The 23,903-nt window shown below is 32.1% G+C and overlaps 3 protein-coding genes and 1 long non-coding RNA gene across 6 annotated transcripts in view; 3 read left to right on the top strand and 1 right to left on the bottom strand.

Annotated features, from left to right (window-relative positions):
- Positions 1-1,709: 1,709 nt before the first annotated feature.
- LOC106758646 (1-acyl-sn-glycerol-3-phosphate acyltransferase 3) lies at positions 1,710-6,003 on the top strand. Its single transcript, XM_014641589.2, has 12 exons — positions 1,710-1,760; positions 1,879-1,966; positions 2,355-2,477; positions 2,986-3,025; positions 3,170-3,243; positions 3,365-3,424; positions 3,805-3,882; positions 3,968-4,126; positions 4,370-4,495; positions 5,014-5,106; positions 5,283-5,369; positions 5,674-6,003. Exons 2-12 carry the CDS (start codon positions 1,886-1,888, stop codon positions 5,893-5,895), a joined length of 1,143 nt encoding a protein of 380 aa, XP_014497075.1. The 5' UTR covers positions 1,710-1,760; positions 1,879-1,885; the 3' UTR covers positions 5,896-6,003.
- Positions 6,004-8,286: 2,283 nt separating this feature from the next.
- LOC106759191 (xanthine dehydrogenase 1) lies at positions 8,287-21,208 on the top strand. Of its 2 annotated transcripts, XM_014642229.2 has the most exons (14): positions 8,287-8,783; positions 9,185-9,284; positions 9,409-9,517; positions 9,956-11,446; positions 12,190-12,432; positions 12,826-13,140; positions 13,903-14,142; positions 15,375-15,659; positions 15,776-15,997; positions 16,993-17,154; positions 17,751-17,885; positions 18,750-18,986; positions 19,539-19,712; positions 20,810-21,208. In XM_014642229.2, exons 1-14 carry the CDS (start codon positions 8,648-8,650, stop codon positions 21,050-21,052), a joined length of 4,092 nt encoding a protein of 1,363 aa, XP_014497715.1. In that variant the 5' UTR covers positions 8,287-8,647; the 3' UTR covers positions 21,053-21,208. The 2 variants fall into 2 exon arrangements, with proteins under 2 accessions (XP_014497715.1, XP_014497716.1); XM_014642230.2 differs by lacking the exon at positions 8,287-8,783 and having other exon boundaries at positions 9,453-9,517.
- A 1,185-nt stretch (positions 21,209-22,393) lies between these two features.
- LOC106758674 overlaps positions 22,394-23,903 on the top strand; it is a 5,334-nt gene continuing 3,824 nt past the window's right edge. The window contains exons 1-2 of the long non-coding RNA XR_002667490.1: positions 22,394-22,530; positions 23,118-23,193. This is a non-coding gene — a long non-coding RNA (uncharacterized LOC106758674). The remainder of the gene's footprint in view (positions 22,531-23,117; positions 23,194-23,903) is intronic.
- LOC106758273 (extensin-3) overlaps positions 23,295-23,903 on the bottom strand; it is a 3,159-nt gene continuing 2,550 nt past the window's right edge. Inside the window, exon 2 of one of the 2 annotated variants that reach the window (XM_022779617.1) lies at positions 23,295-23,903. This exon is cut by the window's right edge and continues 1 nt beyond it. In XM_022779617.1, the coding sequence (XP_022635338.1) occupies positions 23,505-23,903 (399 nt within the window). In that variant the 3' untranslated portion in view covers positions 23,295-23,504. The other variant, XM_014641211.2, reaches the window with a different exon arrangement.

Here is a 23,903-nt window from a genome sequence, read left to right as displayed (position 1 = left end):
TGAATTATTACACTATTCTTAAATAGTCACGTTTAGGAATAAATTACACTAAATTATATTTTGAAAGGATGAATTTCATTTTAAGTTGAAAATTTGATAATTAATTATATTTTTGTATATTTAAAGATTACATCATGTTAATTTTTTTTTTATCCCTTTATATTTTTAGACCAAAATAAATAAATATTTTTATGAAGTTTTAAAGGGTATTGGGATGTTTTCGAAGAATAAACTCAATAAATCTAAAAATCAATGTCACATTCAACTTGAAAGTTTAAAACTTCGTGTGTTATTGATTTGTTTTTTATATTTGTTACTCGACTTTCTCATATATATTTTTTAGAGACTTTTATTCTATATTCAACTTAGTATTATTAACATTTAATTTTAGTATATATATCATAAAGAATTTGGAAGACATTGATGTTTTTTTTAATGAAATGCAAAGTACATTATTAATGCATAAATAGAAAACAAAAGTCAAATAATCAAAAGTTGAATAACAAAATTATTTCTAATTTTCTTTTTACAATAATAAATGACAAGTCAATGATTCTTTGTGCAATGAACAATTCCTAATTTTGATTATCATAATTACAAACTATTGATCCGTGTATTTTAGAAATCAATATCTTTCCTAAACAAAATTCAACAAAAGAAATATCAAAATTTAATTTATCAAAAAAGCGTTTATTTAAATTAGTATTTTTCATTTGGAATTTTCTTATGATTTAATTATAGCTTCACTTTTAACCCATTGAGTTTCTTAGGTAATAATCTATAACTTTTCGAATTTCTTTTCTTATATCTTAAGCGGTTTTAATTATTATAGTCTCTATATAGACTTTGTTCTCTTTTATACTTATAAGTAATCATTTAATCCTTTTAAACATAAATTTAATTTAATTATATATTTTTAATCTTTCATAGAATTTACAAGTCTAAATCTGTATATGTAAATATTAAAATAGATATTTTTAAATGCACAAACTAAAAATAAATATTTTTTAACTGTACAAATCAAATGAATAATTAAACCACTATTTTCTTTTCTATCTAATTATTTTTAAATCCTAAAACTAAATCTTGAATACCATTATACTATGTTTCACCATAAAAAAGTGTTCTCAAATTTTCGTATGAATCCATCGGTGCAAGTCGTTTCACCATAGAAAAGTTGTTTCACTGCATCATTCCATTCTCAAGAATTCAATTCACGTGGAAGATATAATATAGAAATCATTATCAATTTAAAGAATAACGTGTCATCATCGTGATGAGAAATTTTAAAATATATATAGCATCCAAGATCTAAAAGTCTGATTTTAGAATTCAAAATTATATTATTTCTTTTTCATTACACAAAAGTATTCTAATATAATTTATTACATAAAACACCTACTACATGGTTTACAATATTTATGTAATAAAATACGAAAAATAAAATAGTGACACATAAACATAGTGTTAAATAATATTTTTACACCATATTATTTTGTGAATGATTTATATTAATGTATTGTCATAAAAATGTTGTAAAATATAATTATGGAAAGTTCTTAACCTATCATAGTGTTTTTTTTTAATTATATTTTCATTTGTGCTTATCTCCTAACGATAGAATATCCTGGTTTATTCGTCCACGTGCTTTTAGGTGGTTTAAATAACTTATTCTACATCAGAAACTAAAGAAGCGCAACTTGGGAATTTCACATGGTGTTTAGTTTTCATTTGAAACGATACTTATGGCTACTTTATTGGTCCTTAATCCACAACTCCATTCATTCAACTTGACACAACTATTCATCTCTAACAAAAATCTAAATTTCATACCAAATTATTTTCCTCTCATCTCAATTTTTGTTTTCTCTGTAGCAGACAAACCATGGCGTTCCCAGCTACTATTGTTATTCTTCCTTTAGGCATTCTTTTCATCCTTTCTGGCCTAATTGTAAATATGATTCAGGTAATATATGATTCCTCTTTTTGTTTCTTATGTCATAATAGCCTTTGCATCTTAATGTTGATTAACGCAATTAATCTGCATGAGCATTGATCCGTCAAAGGAAAATATAACAAAATAAAACTGACTCAGAAATTATGAAACATTAGCGTAGGATGCAATGTAGGAGTCTCTGCTACTTTTTTTATTCTTAGTCCTTTGTTGTGTCATACATTTATTTTCTTCTTTTAAGGAATATACTGTTTCTGTATCTACTGGAATATCTTCAAGGAAAGAAACAGCAAAAATTGCTTGGCTATAGAGCTTAATTTACAAAATGGCACTTTTTTACTTAAACTTTTGGTTAGTTCATTGTTTCACCTAATGCCATCATGAATGTATGCATTTGTAGGCTATCTTCTTCCTCCTTCTCCGTCCTATATCAAAGAACTGTTACAGAAGAGTGAACAAATTGCTCACAGAATCACTGTGGTTGGAGCTCATATGGCTCATTGATTGGTGGGCTGGAATCAAGGTGCTTAGTTATCTTAATATTAAGTACATTGCAATTAATTCTGATTAGGAATCCAAATGAGTCTTTGTTCAAACAAAGATCTATACACTATATGTTTTAAATCTTTCAATTTGTTGAAAGTAGTGTTAATTTCTTATCGTTATCGAGATTAAGATCATATTTCATTGGAGTGATTGTATCTTCTGAGTAACATCAATTCTAACCCTCATGGTTGTCTTGTTGTTTGTTAGTAATTATTGAAACACCAATGATCTTTCTGCAACTGAAATTTATGAATAATAATTGTCTTAACTTATAAGAGGAAGCTGAAAATAAGCAAAAAAGTGTAATGTAACTTAGGGGAAAAGCTGTTCTTTTGTACAGTTTTACTTTCTTGCAATTCAATGATCATCATGATACTCTATTTGTATGTTTCTTTTGACATGATATCGATTATAGAGCATATTAGTGTCACTGTCTCATTATCCACACTACGGTTTAACTAGTTGACTCTCTGGATTAATTGCAGATTGAACTACACACAGATTCAGAAACTTTTCAATTAATGGGTAAGGTGATATAGCTTAAGTACCAAAGAATGCTTGTTTTACTTATTTATATATTTATGTGTTGCTTTATTTATTTGTATTTTCATTCTGTAGTTGAAAAAAGTGTATCTCACAAAAATTCTTTTTCATCTGGGAAAATTACAGGCAAAGAAAATGCACTTGTCATCTGCAACCACAGAAGTGACATTGATTGGCTTATTGGATGGGTCTTGGCTCAGGTGCCTATTTTTCCTAAGTCATTAGAATGAATAAAAGTATGTCATTTAGTTATGTTAGCAGTAAATTACGTCTTTGCTTTTGGAATATTTTGATTGAACACACAAGATTTATTTGTGACAGCGCTGTGGTTGCCTTGGTAGCACTGTAGCCATTATGAAGAAAGAAGTCAAATATCTTCCTGTGAGTTTGTGGAAATCCTTCTTTCTTTGATCTTTATAAACTACGAGTTCTATCAAGGCTTTTTCTTTTTTGCCTTAAACTGCTTCATGCAGAAAATTCTCGATCATTAACATTAAGTTGAAATGGAACTTTCCTGGAAAATAAATAAGTGATTATGTTGTAGGAACAAAGCAGGAAATCTTGTAAGTTCTTGCATAATGCAAGATCAATCCAAAGTGCTTTCTAATCTTGTTCACATCTAAATTAGAGAACAAATTCTAATTTTACATCTAAATTTAAAGACTAAAAACATATTTAATCATAAATTCTGAAATGCTTATCCGGTTGATAAATTGATGCCACTTAATATGACCATGAATAATTACATAGCATATATGCAGGTTCTAGGTTGGTCAATGTGGTTTGCTGAATATATATTTCTAGAAAGAAGCTGGCAAAAAGATGAAACATCACTGAAGGTATATCTAAGCAATTTCTAATGTACATATGCAATTTTTATCTCTAGCATTTGGATTTATGCATGTCTTGACTTCTATGTGGCAGTCAGGTTTTGAGCATCTAGAGCACATGCCTCTGCCTTTTTGGTTGGCCCTTTTTGTTGAAGGAACTCGTTTCACACAGACAAAGCTTTTACAGGCTCAAGAGTTTGCTGCTTCCAAAGGGTTGCCAACACCTAAAAACGTTTTGATTCCTCGTACTAAGGTGACCAAAGTTGGTGATTAGTATATCAGGAGATCACACTGATATATTATAATCTATATCCTCTTTCGTTGCAACAAGTTATCCTGATATATACTACAATCCTAATGTCCATTTTTGTGTTGATGTTAAACAATTCATGCAGAAAATCTTATAAGATGATAAATAATTGATATTGATGCTGACACCGTAAGTTTCTATTGACACGTTTTGGTTGTGTTTTATCTGATATCTATCTTTGTTCAGGGTTTTGTCACAGCAGTTAACAACCTTCGGACATTTGTTCCAGCCATTTATGATTGTACATATGCAGTTCCAAAAAGTGAGGCTTCACCTACTTTGTTGAGAATATTTAAAGGCTTTTCTTGTTCGGTAAGCCAACTGAAAACCTTGACAAAAGCTAAATGAGAGGAAATACACCAAGCTATTTCAGTTATACAATATTGTTGCTATTTCTCTACTATGATTCCATCATTCTTTTTATTCATTCAAACTCTTGAATATACTATACTCACACGAATGTTAATGATTTTCTTGTAATTTTTATTGCACTAAAAGTACACACAACTATATCAGTTTTTATATTATGAGTGAACTTTTGGTTACTGATTGTTTTCTTTGAGGTTATTATTAAGAAGTGAAGTTTAAGTCTAATTCAACTTCATAAAATCAATTTGTAAGATAAGATTTGCAGTTCACTTACATATTATAATTTGATTTTATTTTTAATCGATGTGAGACTTTCAACCGTCATAATTGAAACAAACTGATCAATTCTTAAGTTGATCGAACGATCTTATTATACAAAAGTCAATAAAATTTTCATCTTTTTTTGCTTATTAATACTCCTAACAAGAAAAAACTACTACAGTTTGTTCCATTTTACACAGGTGAAGGTTCAAATTAAGCGCCAGAAAATGGTGGAACTTCCAGAAACAGACGATGGCATTGCACAGTGGTGCAAAGATGCATTTGTTGCCAAGGTATCACGAATTTCTAAAATTAAGTTTTCTTTGGTGATTCTCATAGTTGTTTTTACAATTCTTACATGACCGCACACACTTTTGTACAACTCATCTCAAACATATTCATTCACAGGTTCTTAAACCTTTTCTATAATAAGTGATAATCGTGCAAACTATGTTTTGTAAACTACCAGGATGCTATGCTCGAGAAATATAACACTACAGAATTCTTCAGTGACCAAGAACTTCAACAAACTCGTCGGCCTAAAACATCTATTTTGGTAAGATGCCAGCACAACAATATGCCATATTCTCTTTTCTTAAGAATTCAAGATGATATGATATTTTTAACAGGTTTGGTTATAGTCTCTGTATATGGTATTTACGCATGATAATAGATTATAGGATAATGATCGATATGTTAATAACTTTTTCTAACAACTTTTTGACAATCGATTATGTATTACTATTTTATTAGTCTGTATATTTGAAACAGACCAATCAATAATTATCACAGCAAACTACGCTTTATAAACTGATTTTATGAGATTAAATTAACACATTTTTTTTTTGGTGTTTTTTCAGGTTATGTTTTGTTGGTTATGTCTTATAGGGTTTCTTCTCTATGAATTCTTCCATTGGACCTCACTTCTGTCATCGTGGCTAGGCATCATGTTAACATTGCTTTTCTTGGTCCTGGTCATAGTTATCATGGAAATCTTAATACATTCGTCTGAATCGGAGCGTTCTAAACCGAAGCTTTTACCCACACGAGACCCCTTGAAGCAGAACCTTCTCCACCCTTAATGTTTATCAGATTTCTTTCTTTGCTTCACACCTGTATATATTATTACTATCATTTATCTGTTTTTAATATACTACTATATTTACACCTTAACAACATTTATTCCTTCTTCTTTCTGTATCTTTCCTAAGAAAATAAATGTATTTTATAAATAATTAGACTAAATGTGCATTAACTGTTACACAAATTCAACTGGTGAAAATATATCAATGTTATTTTTGTCAGGATGGTACAAATTTAAATATTTCGTGTTTTAGTTTTAAATGTACAGGTGAAAATATATCTATGTGTATATATTTTGTTATTATGATAACAAAAAATAATAAAATTATAAACTATAAAAATAAATACAAATAACTTTTAATATAAGATAATTTTATTTATTTTATAGATTTTTATTTACTATAAATAGTTATTTTAGTTAAAAAATTATTAGATTTAAAAAATTCAAATAAAAGGATTTTGAATAAAAAAATGTTTAAATTTAAAAAAATCATTTAAAGAATAAAATTAATAAAATAATTATTTTTGATTAAAAAAACTTATTAATAATAAAATTAAAAAACAAAATGTATACATCAATGAAAATCCTTTATATAATATAATGGTATAAATACACAGTACTATAAGATTAATTATCATAATGAATACTTCTTTATAATATCAAGCTATAAAGTTGAACATATTGTTCTACTTGGGAGTGGATTATCATCTCTCTCATATCTTTATATAATAATTTTTCCATTTAGGAGATGAATATATTTCTTCACAATTTTCATCTGACTATATATCATATATGGATTTTTTTTTTCATTTATAAATTTGTAATGATTTTTATAATATTTGACTAGTTTTAAACTCGTTTCTATTTATGGATTTATGGATTGATACTAATTTGTGTTCTATTATAAGAGAATTAGAGATTGAAAAACAATAATAAATATTTTTAATTTTATAATTAAGTTTGTCGATCATATTTGGTTGACTAATATTTGTTGATTATATTTAGACTAATATTTTGTCCAAAATGGTAATTATGAATCAATTAGTAAAAAAAAAAAGTCATAACAACAACTATAAGCTTTAAGGTGCCATTTTCAAATACATGCATTAGACATGTACATGCATAATTGCATTAACACTATATTGATTGGTTATCTACTGAATTTAACATCACAGTACTTTTTGCAAGTATTATCTGAACAGTTTGGATGCATATAAGACTCTTATCAGATAAAATTTGGAGTTTGGATAACACGTTGAAAACCAAACAGTTGACCTTGACTTCACACTCGAAACATTTTTGGTACCCACCATGGGATCGACTAAGCATATTTCTTACTCCCATTGTAACCATAAGGAACCAAATAAGTAGTATAATAAAAGAAGTCACAGGCCTAGTCATTCGGTCTCAACCTGTTGACTTATTTTAGCCTCAATCGCATGACCTCCTTCGATTTCAACTTGCTGGTTTATTTCAATGTCAATTGCACGACCTCCTTCGATCTCACCATATTGGCTTTCTTTAGCTTCAATCATTTAACCTCAACTTAGCCTTTTTCGACTTCAACATGTTAGTCGTTCAACCTCTACCACATGATCCTAGTTAACTTTCGACACATGTAAGCATCGAATACCAAACAACCAAATCTAAACCCCTTCGCAAATTATTTAATGCTCAAGTTTAGGACATGTGTACCATATTTCTATCCAATCAATCCCAAACAACCCACCATCAACCAAACAATTTAACTTCAAGACTGATCACATATCTTTGGTTGACTACTATGGATCAACCTCCCTTGACCAACCACTCTTGGTTTACTATTGTTTATTAATCACATTTGGTCAATTACTTTAAATCGACATCTCTTAATCAACCACCTTTGATCGTCTATTTTTTTTTATAGGTGCCATCGAAATAATTTAAATATATACAATAAACTTTTACAAAATAAAACTTGAACTATGAACAACACCTCATAAACCTTGCAACTAACCTTTTACCCACACTCGATTTCTTCAAAAAAAAAAAATCATCTGACTAAATATCATATATTGATTTTTTATTATTTCTTAATTTTATAATATTTAATACGCTACCTCTTTTTGACACATCAATGGCACATGTAGAAATGCTAATGTGTAGGAGAATCTAAACTTATATGGTATAAAATATTAAATTCGTTATTTAGAGCGAACGATCATGAATATGTAATAAATATGGAAAATATCATTGTAATATGTAATAAATATTGTAACGATATTATTTAGATCGTACTTTTGCTTAATTTATTATAAACTTCGTGTTAGCATCTTTATGGTGTAGAAAGATAAGTTTCATAACCGCCTCTACTTTCCGCATTCTGAAAAAAATAGCTATGTTTTATCAATCCTACGTAGCACAGACAGTGACATATCCTCTTCGCAACAACGATAAGCCAAAGCGTGATTCACTAGATAAATCCTTTGCGCCAAAACTCTTCCACTTTTTTATTTTTTAAGTTTTACTATTCAATTTTATATTCTCTGATATGTGCAACGTTTCATTTCTTTATTCGTTTATTGCCTAATCGTCTATCGTAGGTGAGTTGGAGACACCTTTGCCCAGAGTAGGAGTGAGAAGATTGAATCGCTGTTTATTTGTTTGGTTCTATCTGATCACAGATATGAAGTGGAAGTAACTGAGTGCTGTGAAAAACCATAAGAGTTTGTTACTATTACCGAAAGAAGAAAGCTGTTCCGTTCGTTTCCATGGGATCGTTGAAAACGGAGGAAAAGGGAGAACAAGATCTTAAGGTGTCGAATGAGGCTATCGTGTATGTTAACGGAGTTCGTAGAGTGTTACCTGATGGATTGGCTCATTTGACTCTTCTTGAGTATCTCAGAGGTATCGTTTTCTGTTTTTTTTTTTTTTTGTTATTGCAAGTTGGAGCTCGAATTGGATATTTGAGAACACTGGTTAAGTTGGAATAACTCGAGAGCTATTTATTCGCAACTGTTTGATCCGTTCCCTATCTTCGCTTGAGTGAGATTATGGCAACTTAAGCTGGGTTCATGAACTGAAGAGTTTTTTATATTATTATTATTATTTTAGAATTTGTTGATTGGTCGCTAGAAAATTGGAACCCGAGTTTTTCTTGTATTATCAGTTGTTATTTATTTGCAAAGTCTAGGCGTTTCATGATTCGTTTATTTCAGAGGTGCTCAATTTTGGATTGTTCGTGTAAAATTTTATTCATGGTGATGATAACCTAATTATGTGTTTTTCCACCTTTTTTGGAACAAAAGATATAGGTCTGACTGGGACTAAGCTAGGCTGCGGGGAAGGTGGTTGTGGAGCTTGCACAGTTATGGTTTCTTATTATGATAGAAACTTGAGGAAATGCTCGTAAGTGTCTTTCACTCTTTCTCGTGCCTTGATGTTTTGATGCTCCTTCATGTGAAGCGCTTCTTTCTTGTATCTTGACATCAAATTTACTATTTTAGTGTGAAAATTGAAAATGTTCTTTCAGACACTATGCTATCAATGCTTGCTTAGCTCCTCTGTATTCTGTAGAAGGGATGCATGTGATTACAGTGGAGGGATTGGGAAGCTGCAAGCGTGGACTACACCCTGTCCAGGTGACACATACTCATACTATCTTCTTTTGTGATGCTTGTGGTTTAGTTAGCTGCTCTTGGGTATCCTTGTCTTGTTTGGTTTCTCATGGTGTCATGTCTTTATCTTCGGCCTTTGGCTTAAATATGGTTTTTATTTTTGATAACTTATTGAATCTTATTTGTGGTTTTTGTCATTTTTATTTTTAACTTTTTCATTGATAGTAGACTTTTTATTTTGTTCTCATATCCCTAAATTAGTGTAGAAACACTTTGAACAGTGAAATGAAGTGATTTAGATAACGCTCTTACGGGACAAAAATAAAATAACTCTTTTTAGCAGGGATGAATACAATTATTAGCGATAAAAAACAGTAACTTTCATGGACAAAAAATATATTTGAGTCTTCTAAATTTATATTTACCTGTCAATACTTTGAACTTAACCTTTCATCTCTTCAGGAATCCCTGGCTCGCACTCACGGTTCGCAATGTGGATTTTGTACACCTGGTTTTGTCATGTCAATGTATGCATTGTTGCGATCAAGTCAAACACCACCCAGTGAAGAACAAATAGAAGAATGCCTAGCAGGAAATTTATGTCGGTGTACTGGTTACAGACCCATCCTTGATGCGTTCCGTGTCTTTGCAAAAACTAGCAATGACCTATATACTGGTGTTTCTTCAAAGAACCTTGAAGAAGGCAAGTCTGTTTGCCCATCAACAGGAAAACCTTGTTCATGCAATTTAAACAATGTGAATGATAAATGTATGGGCAGTGATCATAGTAGATATGAACCTATTTCCTATAATGAAATAGATGGGACCAAATACACAGAAAAGGAACTTATTTTTCCTCCCGAACTGTTTTTAAGAATACCAACCTCATTAAACTTGACTGGATTTGGTGGGCTAATGTGGTATCGACCTTTAACACTTCAACATGTATTAGATTTGAAAGCAAAATATGATGATGCAAAATTGATAGTTGGTAATACTGAAGTAGGAATTGAGATGAGGCTAAAGAGAATGCCGTTTCGAGTTCTTATTTCTGTAATGCATGTGCCGGAACTAAATGTTTTGGATGCAAAGGCTGATGGAATCGAGATAGGTGCTGCAGTAAGACTATCTGATCTTATGAATTTCTTAAAAAAGGTTGTAACTGAGCGAGCTGCTCATGAAACTTTGTCTTGTAAGGCTTTTATTGAGCAATTGAAATGGTTTGCTGGAACACAGATAAGGAATGCTGCATCAGTTGGTGGTAATATATGTACTGCCAGTCCAATATCAGACCTGAATCCCCTATGGATGACATCTAGAGCAAAATTTCAAATTATTGATTCTAAAGGAAACATAAGGACAGTCCTGGCAGAAAATTTCTTCCTCCCAGGCTATCGCAAAGTAGATTTGGCAAGTGGTGAAATCTTGCTGTCAATATTCCTGCCTTGGAATAAGACTTTTGAATTTGTGAAGGAGTTTAAACAGTCTCACAGAAGGGATGATGACATTGCAATTGTAAATGCTGGTTTTCGTGTTCATCTTCAGGAACATGGTGAAAACTGGCTGGTTGTTGATGCATCAATTTTTTATGGTGGGGTGGCTCCATATTCACTTGCAGCAACAAAAACTAAGGAATTTCTTGTAGGAAAGGTTTGGGACCAAGATCTGTTGCAAAATGCATTGAAAGTCCTACAGAAGGATATATTACTCAAGGACAATGCCCCTGGTGGAATGATAGAGTTCCGGAAATCTTTGACTCTAAGTTTCTTTTTTAAATTTTTTCTGTGGGTGTCTCATCAAATGGATAGCATCAAAGAGGGTATACCATTATCCCATCTATCTGCAGTGCACTCCGTCCACCGCCCACCAATCACTGGATCTCAGGACTATGAAATCCTGAAACGTGGGACTTCAGTGGGTTCTCCAGAGGTTCATCTATCTGCAAGACTTCAGGTTTGTTGAACATGTTTGGCAAAGTCATTTCCCAAGTTTACATTAATGTATTCTTGCCTAAATTATTTATAAAATAATGTATCTTTTTCCCTGCTTCTCTTTTTGTTTAACTTGCAAATGTGATTGTATGAGTGATTAAAATCCTATTCCTTATTATCTCTACATAGTGGACTTTAAACCGTGGCAGGAATTTGTTACTTTTTGACCCTATAAAGAAGTCACGTGTTAAACCTGAAATGCTCTGAAGAAACATATACTGTCTCCGTTGTCCCCATATTTTTCATATGCTAAATGCAACTTCCATGTTCTTTATATCTAGTTTTGCACTTATCATTCCTATGTCTTGGCATGTTATTGGCATTGATGCCTTCTGGGACCATTCAATGATATACATCGATTAGTTTCTTACATACAAAAAACATAAGCTTTGAAACTATATTCCTTTTTGTTAGCTACTTTTTTTTTTGTAAATTTTAAATATATGGGATCCTTGATTTTAGTTTTAGTTTATCCTGCAAATTGTAATCATATTAATCGAGTCTTTCCTGTATGTTTTTTGTCAATGAGTTGCTTGTATCGTTTGTTACCCACATTGTCCTCCCTCCCTCTCATATATTTCACATTTTAGCTTAGGTCTTGTTAGTCTTTCTCGTGTGTTTGGTGGATGTAGTCATTTTATGCAAATTATGCCTTTACTTTTCTGTTGAACGCCTGGCTACCAGGCTAACATAACTTGCACTCAGGTTACAGGAGAGGCAGAATATGCTGATGACACGCAAATGCCTCCAAATGGTTTGCATGCTGCCTTAGTTTTGAGTAGAAAACCTCATGCCCGAATAATTAGTATTGATGATTCAGAGGCCATATCTTCACCTGGATTTGTGGGCATATTTCTGGCCAAAGATGTACCAGGTCATAATAAAATTGGACCAGTTGTTGATGATGAGGAGCTTTTCGCTGTAGATCATGTCACTTGTGTGGGCCAGGTATCTATTTTTGAGATTAAAGGGAAAGGAGTTCTGACTTCAATATACATACTTTACTCTTCATGCTTTAAATCCCTCACAATCTTCAGTAAATTAGTCTTTGCGATTAGCTTATCATCTAATCATAAAAATATACAACAAATTGTACTTCGAGATCTTGTTTTATATTATAATGAATTTCCCAGTTCACTGGCTTCTTACCCAATCACACCGGAATAATCATTTGGCCTCCCACTGATGACTGCTTTTCATCTTTTTTTTTACGCATTTGACCAAATCTCAAAGTTGAAAGATGACATTTGCATGCAGTAGTGATAAATTTTAATGAAATATCTAGTCTTGCATTAGCCTTTTGCCATTATTAATCAATGGGATATTCATGTATGCTTCCAGGTTATAGGAATAGTTGTGGCCGATACTCATGAAAATGCAAAGATTGCAGCAAGTAAAGTTGATGTTAACTATGAGGAGCTTCCAGCCATCCTTTCGATACAGGATGCTATCAATGCTAGAAGTTTTCATCCCAACACAGAAAAGCGTTTGAGTAAAGGTGACGTTGATCACTGTTTTCAATCAGGTCTATGTGATAGAATAATTGAAGGGGAAGTTCTCATGGGAGGTCAGGAACACTTTTATCTGGAGCCACAGAGCAGTTTGATATGGACACTGGATGGTGGAAATGAAGTTCATATGATATCATCTACTCAAGTAAGTTCCACAATTTTGTACCGAATTTTCAATACGTGTACTTTTCTGAAGCTGAAGTTGTTAGAAGTCTTTAATTTGTTTAATCCTATCTATTGCTTTATGGAAAGATTCAGCGATGTATGTATGAACCACTTTAGTATTCATATACAATTATGTATTGAGACCTGTAGATATATATAATGATCATAGAAGAGTCAAACAATGGACAAACAGTAAATAGGAGGGCATTAAAATATACAACTTATTCCATTTTGTAAACTTTGGCTTTGGCATAACTAATATTTCTTAACTAAGGCATGCTGTATAGAGGGTATACTGAATTTTGAGTTGAATAATTGAATAAACGGGCTTATTTTTATGTCAGCAGTTTTATCTAAAGCTTTGGATAGAAAAATAAAAATTTGCAGCAAAAAGGACCTTATTAAGAGATGGTGCTCATGTGCACATCTTTGAAATTTTAATTTATGATGGTATTGGCATTGAGAAGGATAGACGACTAAGTAAAGAGAATTATCAACATGTTCAGATGGTTCCTTTCCTTCCATTTTGACAGGGTGGAAACTTTAGTCCTCTGTTTTTCTGTTGCAAGGCTTTTTGTGGGAGCTGGTGTTGTTTTCTTCATTTTCACTTTCTTATTTAGTTGTGTTAGATAGGCCTAGATCTATCTAAGGAAGTAATGCGTATGTGTTATTGTTGAATGGTGCTGGCTGGTGTTGGTCGTAACTTAACCTTGAAGGAAATAACGGCATTGTGTCGTTGCAGGCTCCTCAGAAGCACCAGAAATATGTTTCTCATGTTCTTGGCCTTCCCATGTCAAAGGTAGTTTGCAAAACAAAGCGAATTGGTGGTGGGTTTGGGGGGAAGGAGACAAGATCAGCCTTTATTGCTGCTGCAGCTTCAGTTCCATCCTATCTGTTAAATCGGCCAGTGAAAATCACGCTGGACCGAGATGTAGACATGAGGATTACTGGGCAACGCCATAGTTTCCTTGGGAAGTACAAGGTATAGACTGCTATTTACTCTCATTTAAGTGGTGTTTTTATTTACTCACATCAATATTTTACTGAAATTAAGTCCTGTGAAATTTTTGTATTCTTACAATATAAACATGTGATACTTCCGCTCACTATTTATTCCTCAATTTGAGTTTGAGAATATCTTCTATTGATGTTTGCTCTGCAAGCCCATAATTGACTGTTTAACATTTTTTGTTCTTTCCTTATTGTGATGTTCATGACAACCCCTCCCCCCACCCCATTTATCTTGTTCCTCTAGGGTGGAGGTCAGCTACATGGATTACACAATTCTAGTGATTTCTGTCAATAACCTAAACTTCTGAAAACCGTTTATACCAATATTTAATGGCTTCTCCTAATGTTTTCATAGGTACGTGTACCCTTTTTAAATGGATTATCATCATCCATTTGATCCTCCATTTTCACTCTAGCCTTTTTTGGTCTTTTTATCAGATGACTAAACCAGCTTAAGAAAGTTTCTATAATTTTCTCTTCAAGCATTGTTACTCCAAACTCACATGGTTTAGTCTTTTTTTTTTTAAAAAAAAATTATTTTATTTTTCCACATGTCATTATTGTTATTGCATCAGCACAAATTCTTTGGCCTTGTTGGTACTTCACTCCTCATCATTCACTACCACAGAGCATAAGTAGTCTTGTAGAGGGCATTTCTCTATTTCCAGCTAGCTTAAATTCTATGTGTGATATCACCATCAGTATCCCAATCACTTTATAAGTTATATTAATATACTGAAGATACCTAATTTTTTCAACTCCTATTGTGATGAATTCATCAATTTTCACCTCCAGAACAGTGATAACTCGTCTCCTTTGGAACTTGCATTACATTTGCAAAGTACTTCCTTTTTTATGCATAAATGATTTGATTTCAAAGCCTCTCTCCCTGACTATAACTTCTATAAGTTGAGATTTACACCTCTTGACTCATTAGCCAGGGCCATAGGGTCCTGAAAAAAAAAAAAAAGTGAGTCAATAACTCTTGCCTCAAATATGCCAAGTTTGTGTGAATAACTGAGATCTTGATATTGAACTCAATGCTGGAATAAAATCTTATCAAGAGATAATTAACCTTGCTCTGCTTCTTGCTAATCCGTGATTTTGTACATTCTTGTTCCTTCCAATTGTTTTCGGTAACAACATTTTTTTCTTTTTTGTTTTTGTAGTTGAGTTATTAATGAGAGTTATTGTTCGATTCAGGTTGGATTTACAAATGAAGGGAAGGTACTTGCAGTGGATCTTGAAATTTATAACAATGGTGGAAACTCACTGGATCTTTCACTTGCCATCCTTGAACGAGCTATGTTTCATTCAGACAATGTGTATGAAATACCAAATATGAGAATAATGGGGAGAGTTTGCTTCACTAATTTCCCTAGCCACACTGCTTTCCGTGGATTTGGTGGACCTCAAGGCATGCTCATTACTGAAAACTGGATTCAACGGATTGCTGTGGAACTCAAGATGAGCCCAGAAAAGATAAGGGTAAGTTGCAGAATTTTGAATTTTCGTCTTTTTTAGATGTACATATGAAATTTCACTGTCATGCCACTTGATTTTGGATACTCTATTCAATCTTCCTGAACTAAGTTTCTTAATAGGAAATTAACTTCCAAGGAGAAGGATCCATTCTGCATTATGGCCAGCAAGTTCAGTACAGCACACTAGTCCCATTGTGGAATGAACTTAAATTATCTTGTGACTTTGCGAAGGCACGTGAAGAAGTTGACCAATTCAATAGGCATAATCGCTGGAGGAAGCGTGGCATTGCTATGGTTCCTAATAAGTTTGGTATATCCTTTACAACGAAGCTTATGAACCAGGTAAATTCCAAATTCTGTCATGATATTTGAATTTTTAAAAAATGAAAAATAAAGTGATTTCTAATGAAATTCTAGGAGATAAGGAAAAGCTTGTGAAGTTCGTTTTATTTGTTTTTGTGGTAGCGAAATTTCTAGCATACAAGATTGGGTAGCTGCTGTTAGGGAATAGGCCCAGAGTTATTTTTACTATAGATGTTTTTTTTTTTTTTTTCATTTGGTTTCTTCCTTTTTCTATTTTTGAATTAAAAATTCTGTATTTCATTGTCAACTATCAGGTATCAAGATTTCCAAGAACAGTTGTTTAATTAAAATAAATTGGTGCATTCAGCTCTAGCCAATACAAATTCCCTTTAAAATAGGTTTAAGTTATCAATTAGTGTGGGATTCAAGTTTATGATTGCTTTAAGAACTATTATTCTGATAGCAGTTGCTATCAAGAAATGCATTTTTCTTTATTATATATCTTCAAAATATGATAATGGAAAGAGCAGAAGCTCCCGAACATAGAAATGAGACTCTAGCTCCTCTTCTCCTCTCTGCTCTAGAAAAAAAACTACTCTCAATGTCTCTCTTTAACTAACTGCCCCCTTTTCTCTCTGCGCCTATGATGGAATATGGACTCTAACTTTTTTGGGCTTCAGGTGTAAAGACAAGGTTTAGGAACCTTGATAGGCTTGGGGTTTGGGCATCATATTCTTTCTTAAACCTCTCTTACATCAGAGAAAGTATATAAAGAGAATTTTCTTAAAAAATGCCTATTGAGAGAACGGAAAGTTGATATGGAAATGAGAGTTCAGGTTATCTCTACATGTAATAAATCTGTCCATGCAGGGATACATGGCTTATTCTGCTGCTTGCATTTGCTTATTGTTCATATGTTTGTGCTGCTTTCATTTAGAATTTTCTTTTGCATTTTACTCCTATTTTTATTGTGAGATCATTGCATTATTAGATAGTAATAATGGTGTACTTTCATATTTTCCTAATAACTGTAGGCTGGTGCTCTGGTTCAAGTCTATACGGATGGAACGGTTTTAGTTACCCATGGGGGTGTAGAAATGGGGCAAGGATTGCATACCAAAGTTGCCCAAATTGCTGCTTCGGCTTTTAATATCCCTCTTAGTTCTGTTTTTATATCAGATACTAGTACTGACAAGGTATTGAGTTACTCTTTCTATGCGTTTGTTGTCTTTCTTCTTGAAAATTAGTGTATGCTACTGGTAGAATACCAGATAAATAATTTATCACTTTCTTTTTTCTCATTTCCTTGCCACTTTTTTGAGATTTTAGTGAAATGGACTTGTTCTAAGAGAAAAGAAAATCAGCAAAGTCATATTCAAGGTCTAGAACTCCAAACTACAGTTGGTAGTTTTAGAAAGTTGCACAGATTTGCAAAATATAATTAAAAGAAAATCGTTGTAATCGTTTTATATATCAAGAAGTAAGTTTAAACCTAACTCATCCTCGTAAAACTGATTAGTAAGTTAAGATTTGCAGTCATTTACTATAATTAGTTTTATCTCTAGTTGGTATAGGATCTCCAGTATCATAAAAAACTAGATCATAAGAGACGGGTGTTTGGAACCTTGCTGTTTACAAATATTTTGAAAAACATAGTAATATCCTATATCCTTAATTATTTCTGGCTCATTTGGATTATCCTTTTCCATTCCGCTCTTGCCCATTCTTGAATCTTGGACTGTTGTTTTTTATGCTAAATTGCTTGATCTCCTCATGCTTGCTGCAAAATTAGGTTCCTAATGCTTCTCCAACAGCAGCTTCTGCAAGTTCTGATATGTATGGAGCAGCTGTTTTAGATGCATGTGAGCAGATAATGACACGCATGAAACCCATTGCTTCACAGCATAACTTCAACTCATTTGCTGAGGTAATCAAATTTTTAACTTTGCTTCTTAGTCAACCTATCAACTCAGAATAAATGACTAAATAAGCAATTTTTGTCATTGTATTTCATGGAAGCTGTATTTCTATATAACTGTTAGATTTAAATGTTTTTGGTCCCTAAATTATGTGCTGAAATATGTTCGGATTTTTCTTTTGGTTCCTAATATTCCTTTACTTTGGTACCTAAAAAAATGATCTAGTTTTTCATCCTTCGAAATTTTTTGATTTTTTAGTGGTCCTAGATATATTTTTAGATTTTCTTTCTTAGCAAAATATTTTGAGTTTTCTTTGGGTCCTTGAATTTTTTTTAATCACGATTTTCTATCATATCATGACATGTCAGATTAACAGAGTCAATGTAATGATATAGATGAAATACAAAATAAGAGATATTGAAGGACAAAAGGAAAAAGTTGTTAAAAACCAAATGAAAAATCAAAACATAATTAGGAGAAAAAAATTATTTAAATCTCAAAATTATTGGAAAAAAAATGCTGAGGAGTTGAGAGGTGTGAGAGGAAATTAAGAAAGTGTTTAGGCTCTGTAGGATCTCTAAAATGTTAAAAACAAAAGGCACTTTAATAGATCTTACATATTTTCATATAAATATAGATCTTGGGTCTCAAGATGAAAAAGATAGAAGTCATAACATTAGGTACAGGATTTTATAAGAAATTATATCTGGTATGTTACGAATTCTGCTAAAGTGTGCAGGCCATATAGTGCATACATAAGACTATATTGAGAAATCTTTACATGACAAGGAACTTTCGATTGTCTGTTGCTACAAGGTGTCGTTTGATTGAAAACTATTGAACCGCTTTGGTTATGCTTTTGTTTTTGTCAGCTAGTTCTTGCGTGCTATGCAGAGCGAATAGACCTTTCAGCCCATGGATTTTATATTACGCCTGATATTGGTTTTGATTGGGTGACGGGTAAAGGAAAACCTTTTAGATATTTCACTTACGGGGCTGCATTTGCTGAGGTTGAAATTGACACCTTGACCGGAGATTTCCACACGAGAGTGGCAAACGTATTTCTGGATCTAGGTTATTCTCTGAATCCAGCAATAGATGTTGGACAGGTACTTTTTTTTTACAATTGTTTATTGTTAATTTCTGAATATACAAGGTTAAGGATGGAGAACTAGCACAGCAGAGAGCACAAAAATTCCTCTAAACGGAAATCAGAAAACTTGATAGAAAAGATCTTAAGTCAGTTTCCTGATATTTTACAATGGTAAATGGAATTTGGCTTTAGTAAATAAGTTAAATATCTTTAAGCATTATTTTAAAACGAAATGCTTGTGTTCATTTTTTGGGTTGACCAGAGAAATGACAATGTATTGTTTGATTGTAGTGAAATAACTTTGGGTTAATAATGCAATGATTTCACTTTATGAGAATTATGAAAATTTTCAAACACTGTTTTTCGAGTAGTCTTTATTGCAGGATGTTTGGTTCTGGTTTCTTTGTACCGAGATGCTTTTGGGAAAATGCTGAAAGTTATCTTCTTTGCGTGTGTAGAAGATTAAACACTTTCAGATTACTTTGAATTACAAGTTTCTTCCTATTTTTGAATTGTTGTATTTTTTCATGATAATTTCATATTTTGTTCTTGCTATTTATTTTCACAGATCGAGGGAGCTTTTGTTCAAGGTTTGGGTTGGGTAGCCTTAGAAGAACTTAAATGGGGAGATGCAGCACATAAATGGATCCCGCCTGGATACCTTTACACAGCTGGACCCGGAGCTTATAAAATTCCTTCTGTGAATGATGTTCCCTTCAAATTTAACGTCTCACTTCTGAAGGTATATTCCTGAACCCTGAACAATTATTCTTTTTGTTTTTTCTCGTGGTAAGTGGATGATTCACCTTGAAATGCTTTCAATGTGCTTACATTTTCCAGTGGCACAGTGGAGTCAGTATAATCCCAGAGATACAGAGGATATTTGTAAAGATAAAAAATAAACAAAGATAATTATTGTAATTAACAAAAGGTACTTGCTCAATTCTAGTATTAGGGAAGAATAGATCTAATAGATTTGACGCTGTTTTTAAAACAATCATGTGTTATATTACATGCCTTTTGGAAGAGGGGAAAAAAAGGAGTTGTTTCTGTAGTGGGAGTTTGAGATATAATGGAGAGAAATAAAGAGGATAAGTGGAAATAGATAAAAAAGAGAGAAAGATTAATTTATTTTATCAATCCCCCTTTTTTTTATTTCTCACCCACCAAACACAATAAAAACATTATAGGAAAGAAAATGAGAAAAAATGAAATAGTTTTTATCTATTAGCTAAAATTGACATGCATAAGTTGGTTTGGAGAAGTTCTTTCACATTAGTTCCCATATAAGCTGATTTGGGAAAAAAGTATTTTAACTTACGAAAAGCTTGCTTATTTTTTTATTTCTTTTTGCAATTTCTTCTCATACAAAATCTTCTTACAATAATTTATCCTAACAAATCCATTGATATTGTGGTAATTGATGATAATAAATTTTCTATCTTCTGCTAACTGAATATAATTCCCACAAACTGATTTAAATATGTTGAAATTTATGCCTAAAATCGTGAGAGCTGTGTTGTTATTTTCTTTTGGTATTTATTTACAGAAACACATTGCTATATGTTTATCTTTAGCCTCTTAATTTCTCAAAAATTGTTTTCATACTTCCTTTACTCCATTCACCACTTCTGCACTCTCTCACAAAGATTAAAATATTGATGAGTTACATAGCGTTTGAATAGTAGTATCAGTCATATATAATCACAATTTAATAGAGATGTTGAATGTTTTCCACATGACATAAAGCCATTTATCGATGATTAACTTGGCTGTTTAGCACAATAATCAGAAATTGAAGATATCAACATGATAACTTACCTTGTTTTTGATTGGTAGGGTCATCCAAATGTTAAGGCCATCCATTCTTCCAAAGCTGTTGGTGAGCCTCCATTTTTCCTAGCATCTTCTGTGTTATTTGCCATCAAGGATGCCATCATAGCTGCCAGAGCCGAAATGGGGTGTTATGAATGGTTTCCTCTTGACAGTCCAGCAACTCCTGAGAGAATTCGGATGGCTTGTTTAGATGAATTAACAACTTCCTTTGTTAACTCCGATTTCCACCCCAAACTTAGTGTCTGATCCTCATCTTTTTCATACTGTTAATTTCTTATCATAGCAAAATCATAATGTCATAATGAATGTTTCACATATCAAAAACCCAGAAATATGATGCAGCAATTCACCATAAAAACATTGGCAACTTACTGCTTCTATCTTATCTCTACCTTGCCTGTATTTTTTTTTTTAAAGAACTTCTTAATATTATGATAAAGAATTTAATAAAAATATATTTGTTAGGAGAAAATATTTTTTTCGGTTAATATATTGAGAAAATAATATATCTATAAAAAATATTAAATTTTAAAGTAAATTGTTTAATAGTTCTAATGTAATCAATAAAAAAAGTTATAATTATTGATTGCTTTGGAATGATATTTTGTAAAATGTAAATATACATTTGTAACATGATTTTTGAATTCTAATCATAAATAAAATATGTGATTTATGCTTATTCATAATAGTGTTCTTATGTTATACGTCGGGTGCATATATCGGTTCCTTAACGAAGATATAGTTTTTTATATTAATTAACAGAGTCTTAATTAACATTTATCCTATTGACTTGAAAGTTAATTCCACATTTTTGTCTTAGTCTAAGGCTGAAAACTACAGTTACTTTTATATGAAGTATTTCTACAATTATCATCAAATCAATTACTTTTTAAGTTTAAGGCAAAATTAAAAGAAGTTTAAATGTGGATTACTTTTTAAGTTATTCTGAAATTTGTAAAAAAAAATATTCTGAAAATTGTACAAGTTTAAATGCTTTGGGTATTCTCATGCACCGATAATAACTATAATCGACTATTAAAAATCATGTATCATGATATACTCAATAAATACAGGAGACCCAGGTAGGTATTTGGTAATATAAAATTATTAATAATTTAATGTCACTTAGAAAAGAAGTAACCATATAAAACAGGATTTAGAAAAAATTGTTAATGCTATTGGTTTTATTTAATTCACGGTAATAATGGCATAGACAAAATTGGATATATGTCCGTTTATACTTTGTGATCACTACAATTAGGAGGATGAATTAGACAATTTTGAAAATTCACAAAAATAAATTAAGCTTTTTATTAAGTAAGAGATAAATAGAACTGTTAAATATAAAATATAAGTTTTTTATACTTGATACATGATGAAAGCTAGAGATTCTTTTGCACAACAAATTAATCTGATGCTCTAGTCGAACAGTTCATTGTCAGCATAAAATTGGTGAGTATGCAGAAATATTTTGACATCTGCTGATAAAAAAAACACTTAATAATTAATAATATATTAATGTTTTAATTATATGATTTTTTAATTTTTAACTTAAAATATGAATTTATTATAATATTATTCAAACGAGTTATAAAATGAATAGTTTGTAATATCACTTTTGCCGCTAAGAATCACAGTCCTTCCTCGTATTTTGTTTTGAAGAATTGAAGGTCGCTTCTCTCTCTCTCACCCAAAGCCTCAGCCATTACACTTGAAGAAACATTGTAAGGTTTTAATTGCCGTGCCTCTTGTACAATTACAATGTTTAATTATCTATCTTGCTTCATATTAATTAATTAATTAATGAATTGCTGAAGTTAAATGATTAACGTTTTAATTATCTTCCGAATATTCATTTTTCAGTTTCTCCCTTTCTAAATAGGGTTTAGGTTGCATTAGATTATTGGTCCCGAGGAGGATATTTCTATTTGAGGTGGCATGGTGAGTTTCCATTTTGGAATATCTCGTCCAAACTTTTGCCCATGTTGTACTCAAGCATGGTTACGCCATCGACTATTGTCTGAGTGGTGTGTGACTGATAAATTAGGACGAATTTCAGTTGGGTTATGTGCTGTCTTAAATTCCAGAATAATTAACTTTTTGGTTGGTGTTCGTATGTTGATTATTCTGATTAATTAATTAACTTTCGAAAGAGACATGTCGAAAACCCTGTGCTTAATTTGAGCCAATGTCTCTTTATGAGTTTCACCAGTATATTTTCTGAGTAAACATGGATGTCTCATGGAGACGACATTCTTTTTCTATTATTATTTATTATTATTATTATTATTATTATTATATTGTCTTTCAGAGCCGATCATTCTCAAAGATTCCACGTGTAAATCTAGAGACAAACAGCTAATGTTTCGACAAGAGATTACTACGAGGTTCGTTTTACGATATCGAATAGAATCTTTTTATTGTAGGAGCAGGGCACGAACTACAGTAAGATCATATCATAGAAACAATGAAATGCCAAAATGGAAACTTAGCAACAACACATTAATGTATATAATATCATATGATAAAATTTAAAATTAAGCAAACTTTTGAATTGACACTAACAAATGACTCAACAGGGCTACATTCATAACAAGGCTCTTCAGTGTAGACCCTGTAATATTGACGAAGTCTTAGTAGTAATCGCAGCAATATGTTCCATAAATTTATTGAAATGATATAAATTGATTTAGTTAACTCAATAGCCTGCTGCAGGAGGTGGTGGGGAGTTATAGAGGTAGGGAAGCTGGTGTGGCGGGTACTTTTGGAAATGATGAGGAGGTTGAGGTGGAGACTTGTGCACATATGGTAGAGGCGAGTGGGATGGAGGTGGTGGTGACTTGTAGATATATGGTGGTGGAGGTGAAGGGGATGGAGGAGGTGGAGATTTATAGACATAAGGAGGTGGTGGTGATGGAGATGGTGGTGGTGGAGACTTGTAAATATATGGAGGAGGTGGTGATGGAGATGGTGGTGGTGGGGACTTGTAGATGTAAGGAGGGGGAGGTGATGGAGATGGTGGAGGAGGAGACTTATATACATATGGTGGAGGAGGTGAGGGGGATGGAGGTGGTGGAGACTTGTAGACATAAGGAGG

This window comes from Vigna radiata, chromosome 4, assembly GCF_000741045.1.
Source record: "Vigna radiata var. radiata cultivar VC1973A chromosome 4, Vradiata_ver6, whole genome shotgun sequence".
NCBI classification, from domain to species: domain Eukaryota; kingdom Viridiplantae; phylum Streptophyta; class Magnoliopsida; order Fabales; family Fabaceae; genus Vigna; species Vigna radiata.
This window is presented reverse-complemented; position numbering and strand designations above follow the sequence as displayed.

Excerpts from the sequence above, each read along its gene's own strand:
- LOC106758646 (XM_014641589.2), top strand. The coding sequence starts at position 1,886 with ATGGCGTTCCCAGCTACTATTGTTATTCTTCCTTTAGGCATTCTTTTC. Across the intron at positions 1,967-2,354 it reads TAATTGTAAATATGATTCAG|GCTATCTTCTTCCTCCTTCT; the intron begins GTAATATATGAT and ends ATGCATTTGTAG. Across the intron at positions 3,244-3,364 it reads TTGGATGGGTCTTGGCTCAG|CGCTGTGGTTGCCTTGGTAG; the intron begins GTGCCTATTTTT and ends TATTTGTGACAG.
- LOC106759191 (XM_014642229.2), top strand. The coding sequence starts at position 8,648 with ATGGGATCGTTGAAAACGGAGGAAAAGGGAGAACAAGATCTTAAGGTG. Across the intron at positions 12,433-12,825 it reads ATGTCACTTGTGTGGGCCAG|GTTATAGGAATAGTTGTGGC; the intron begins GTATCTATTTTT and ends GTATGCTTCCAG. Across the intron at positions 17,886-18,749 it reads ACTTCAACTCATTTGCTGAG|CTAGTTCTTGCGTGCTATGC; the intron begins GTAATCAAATTT and ends TGTTTTTGTCAG.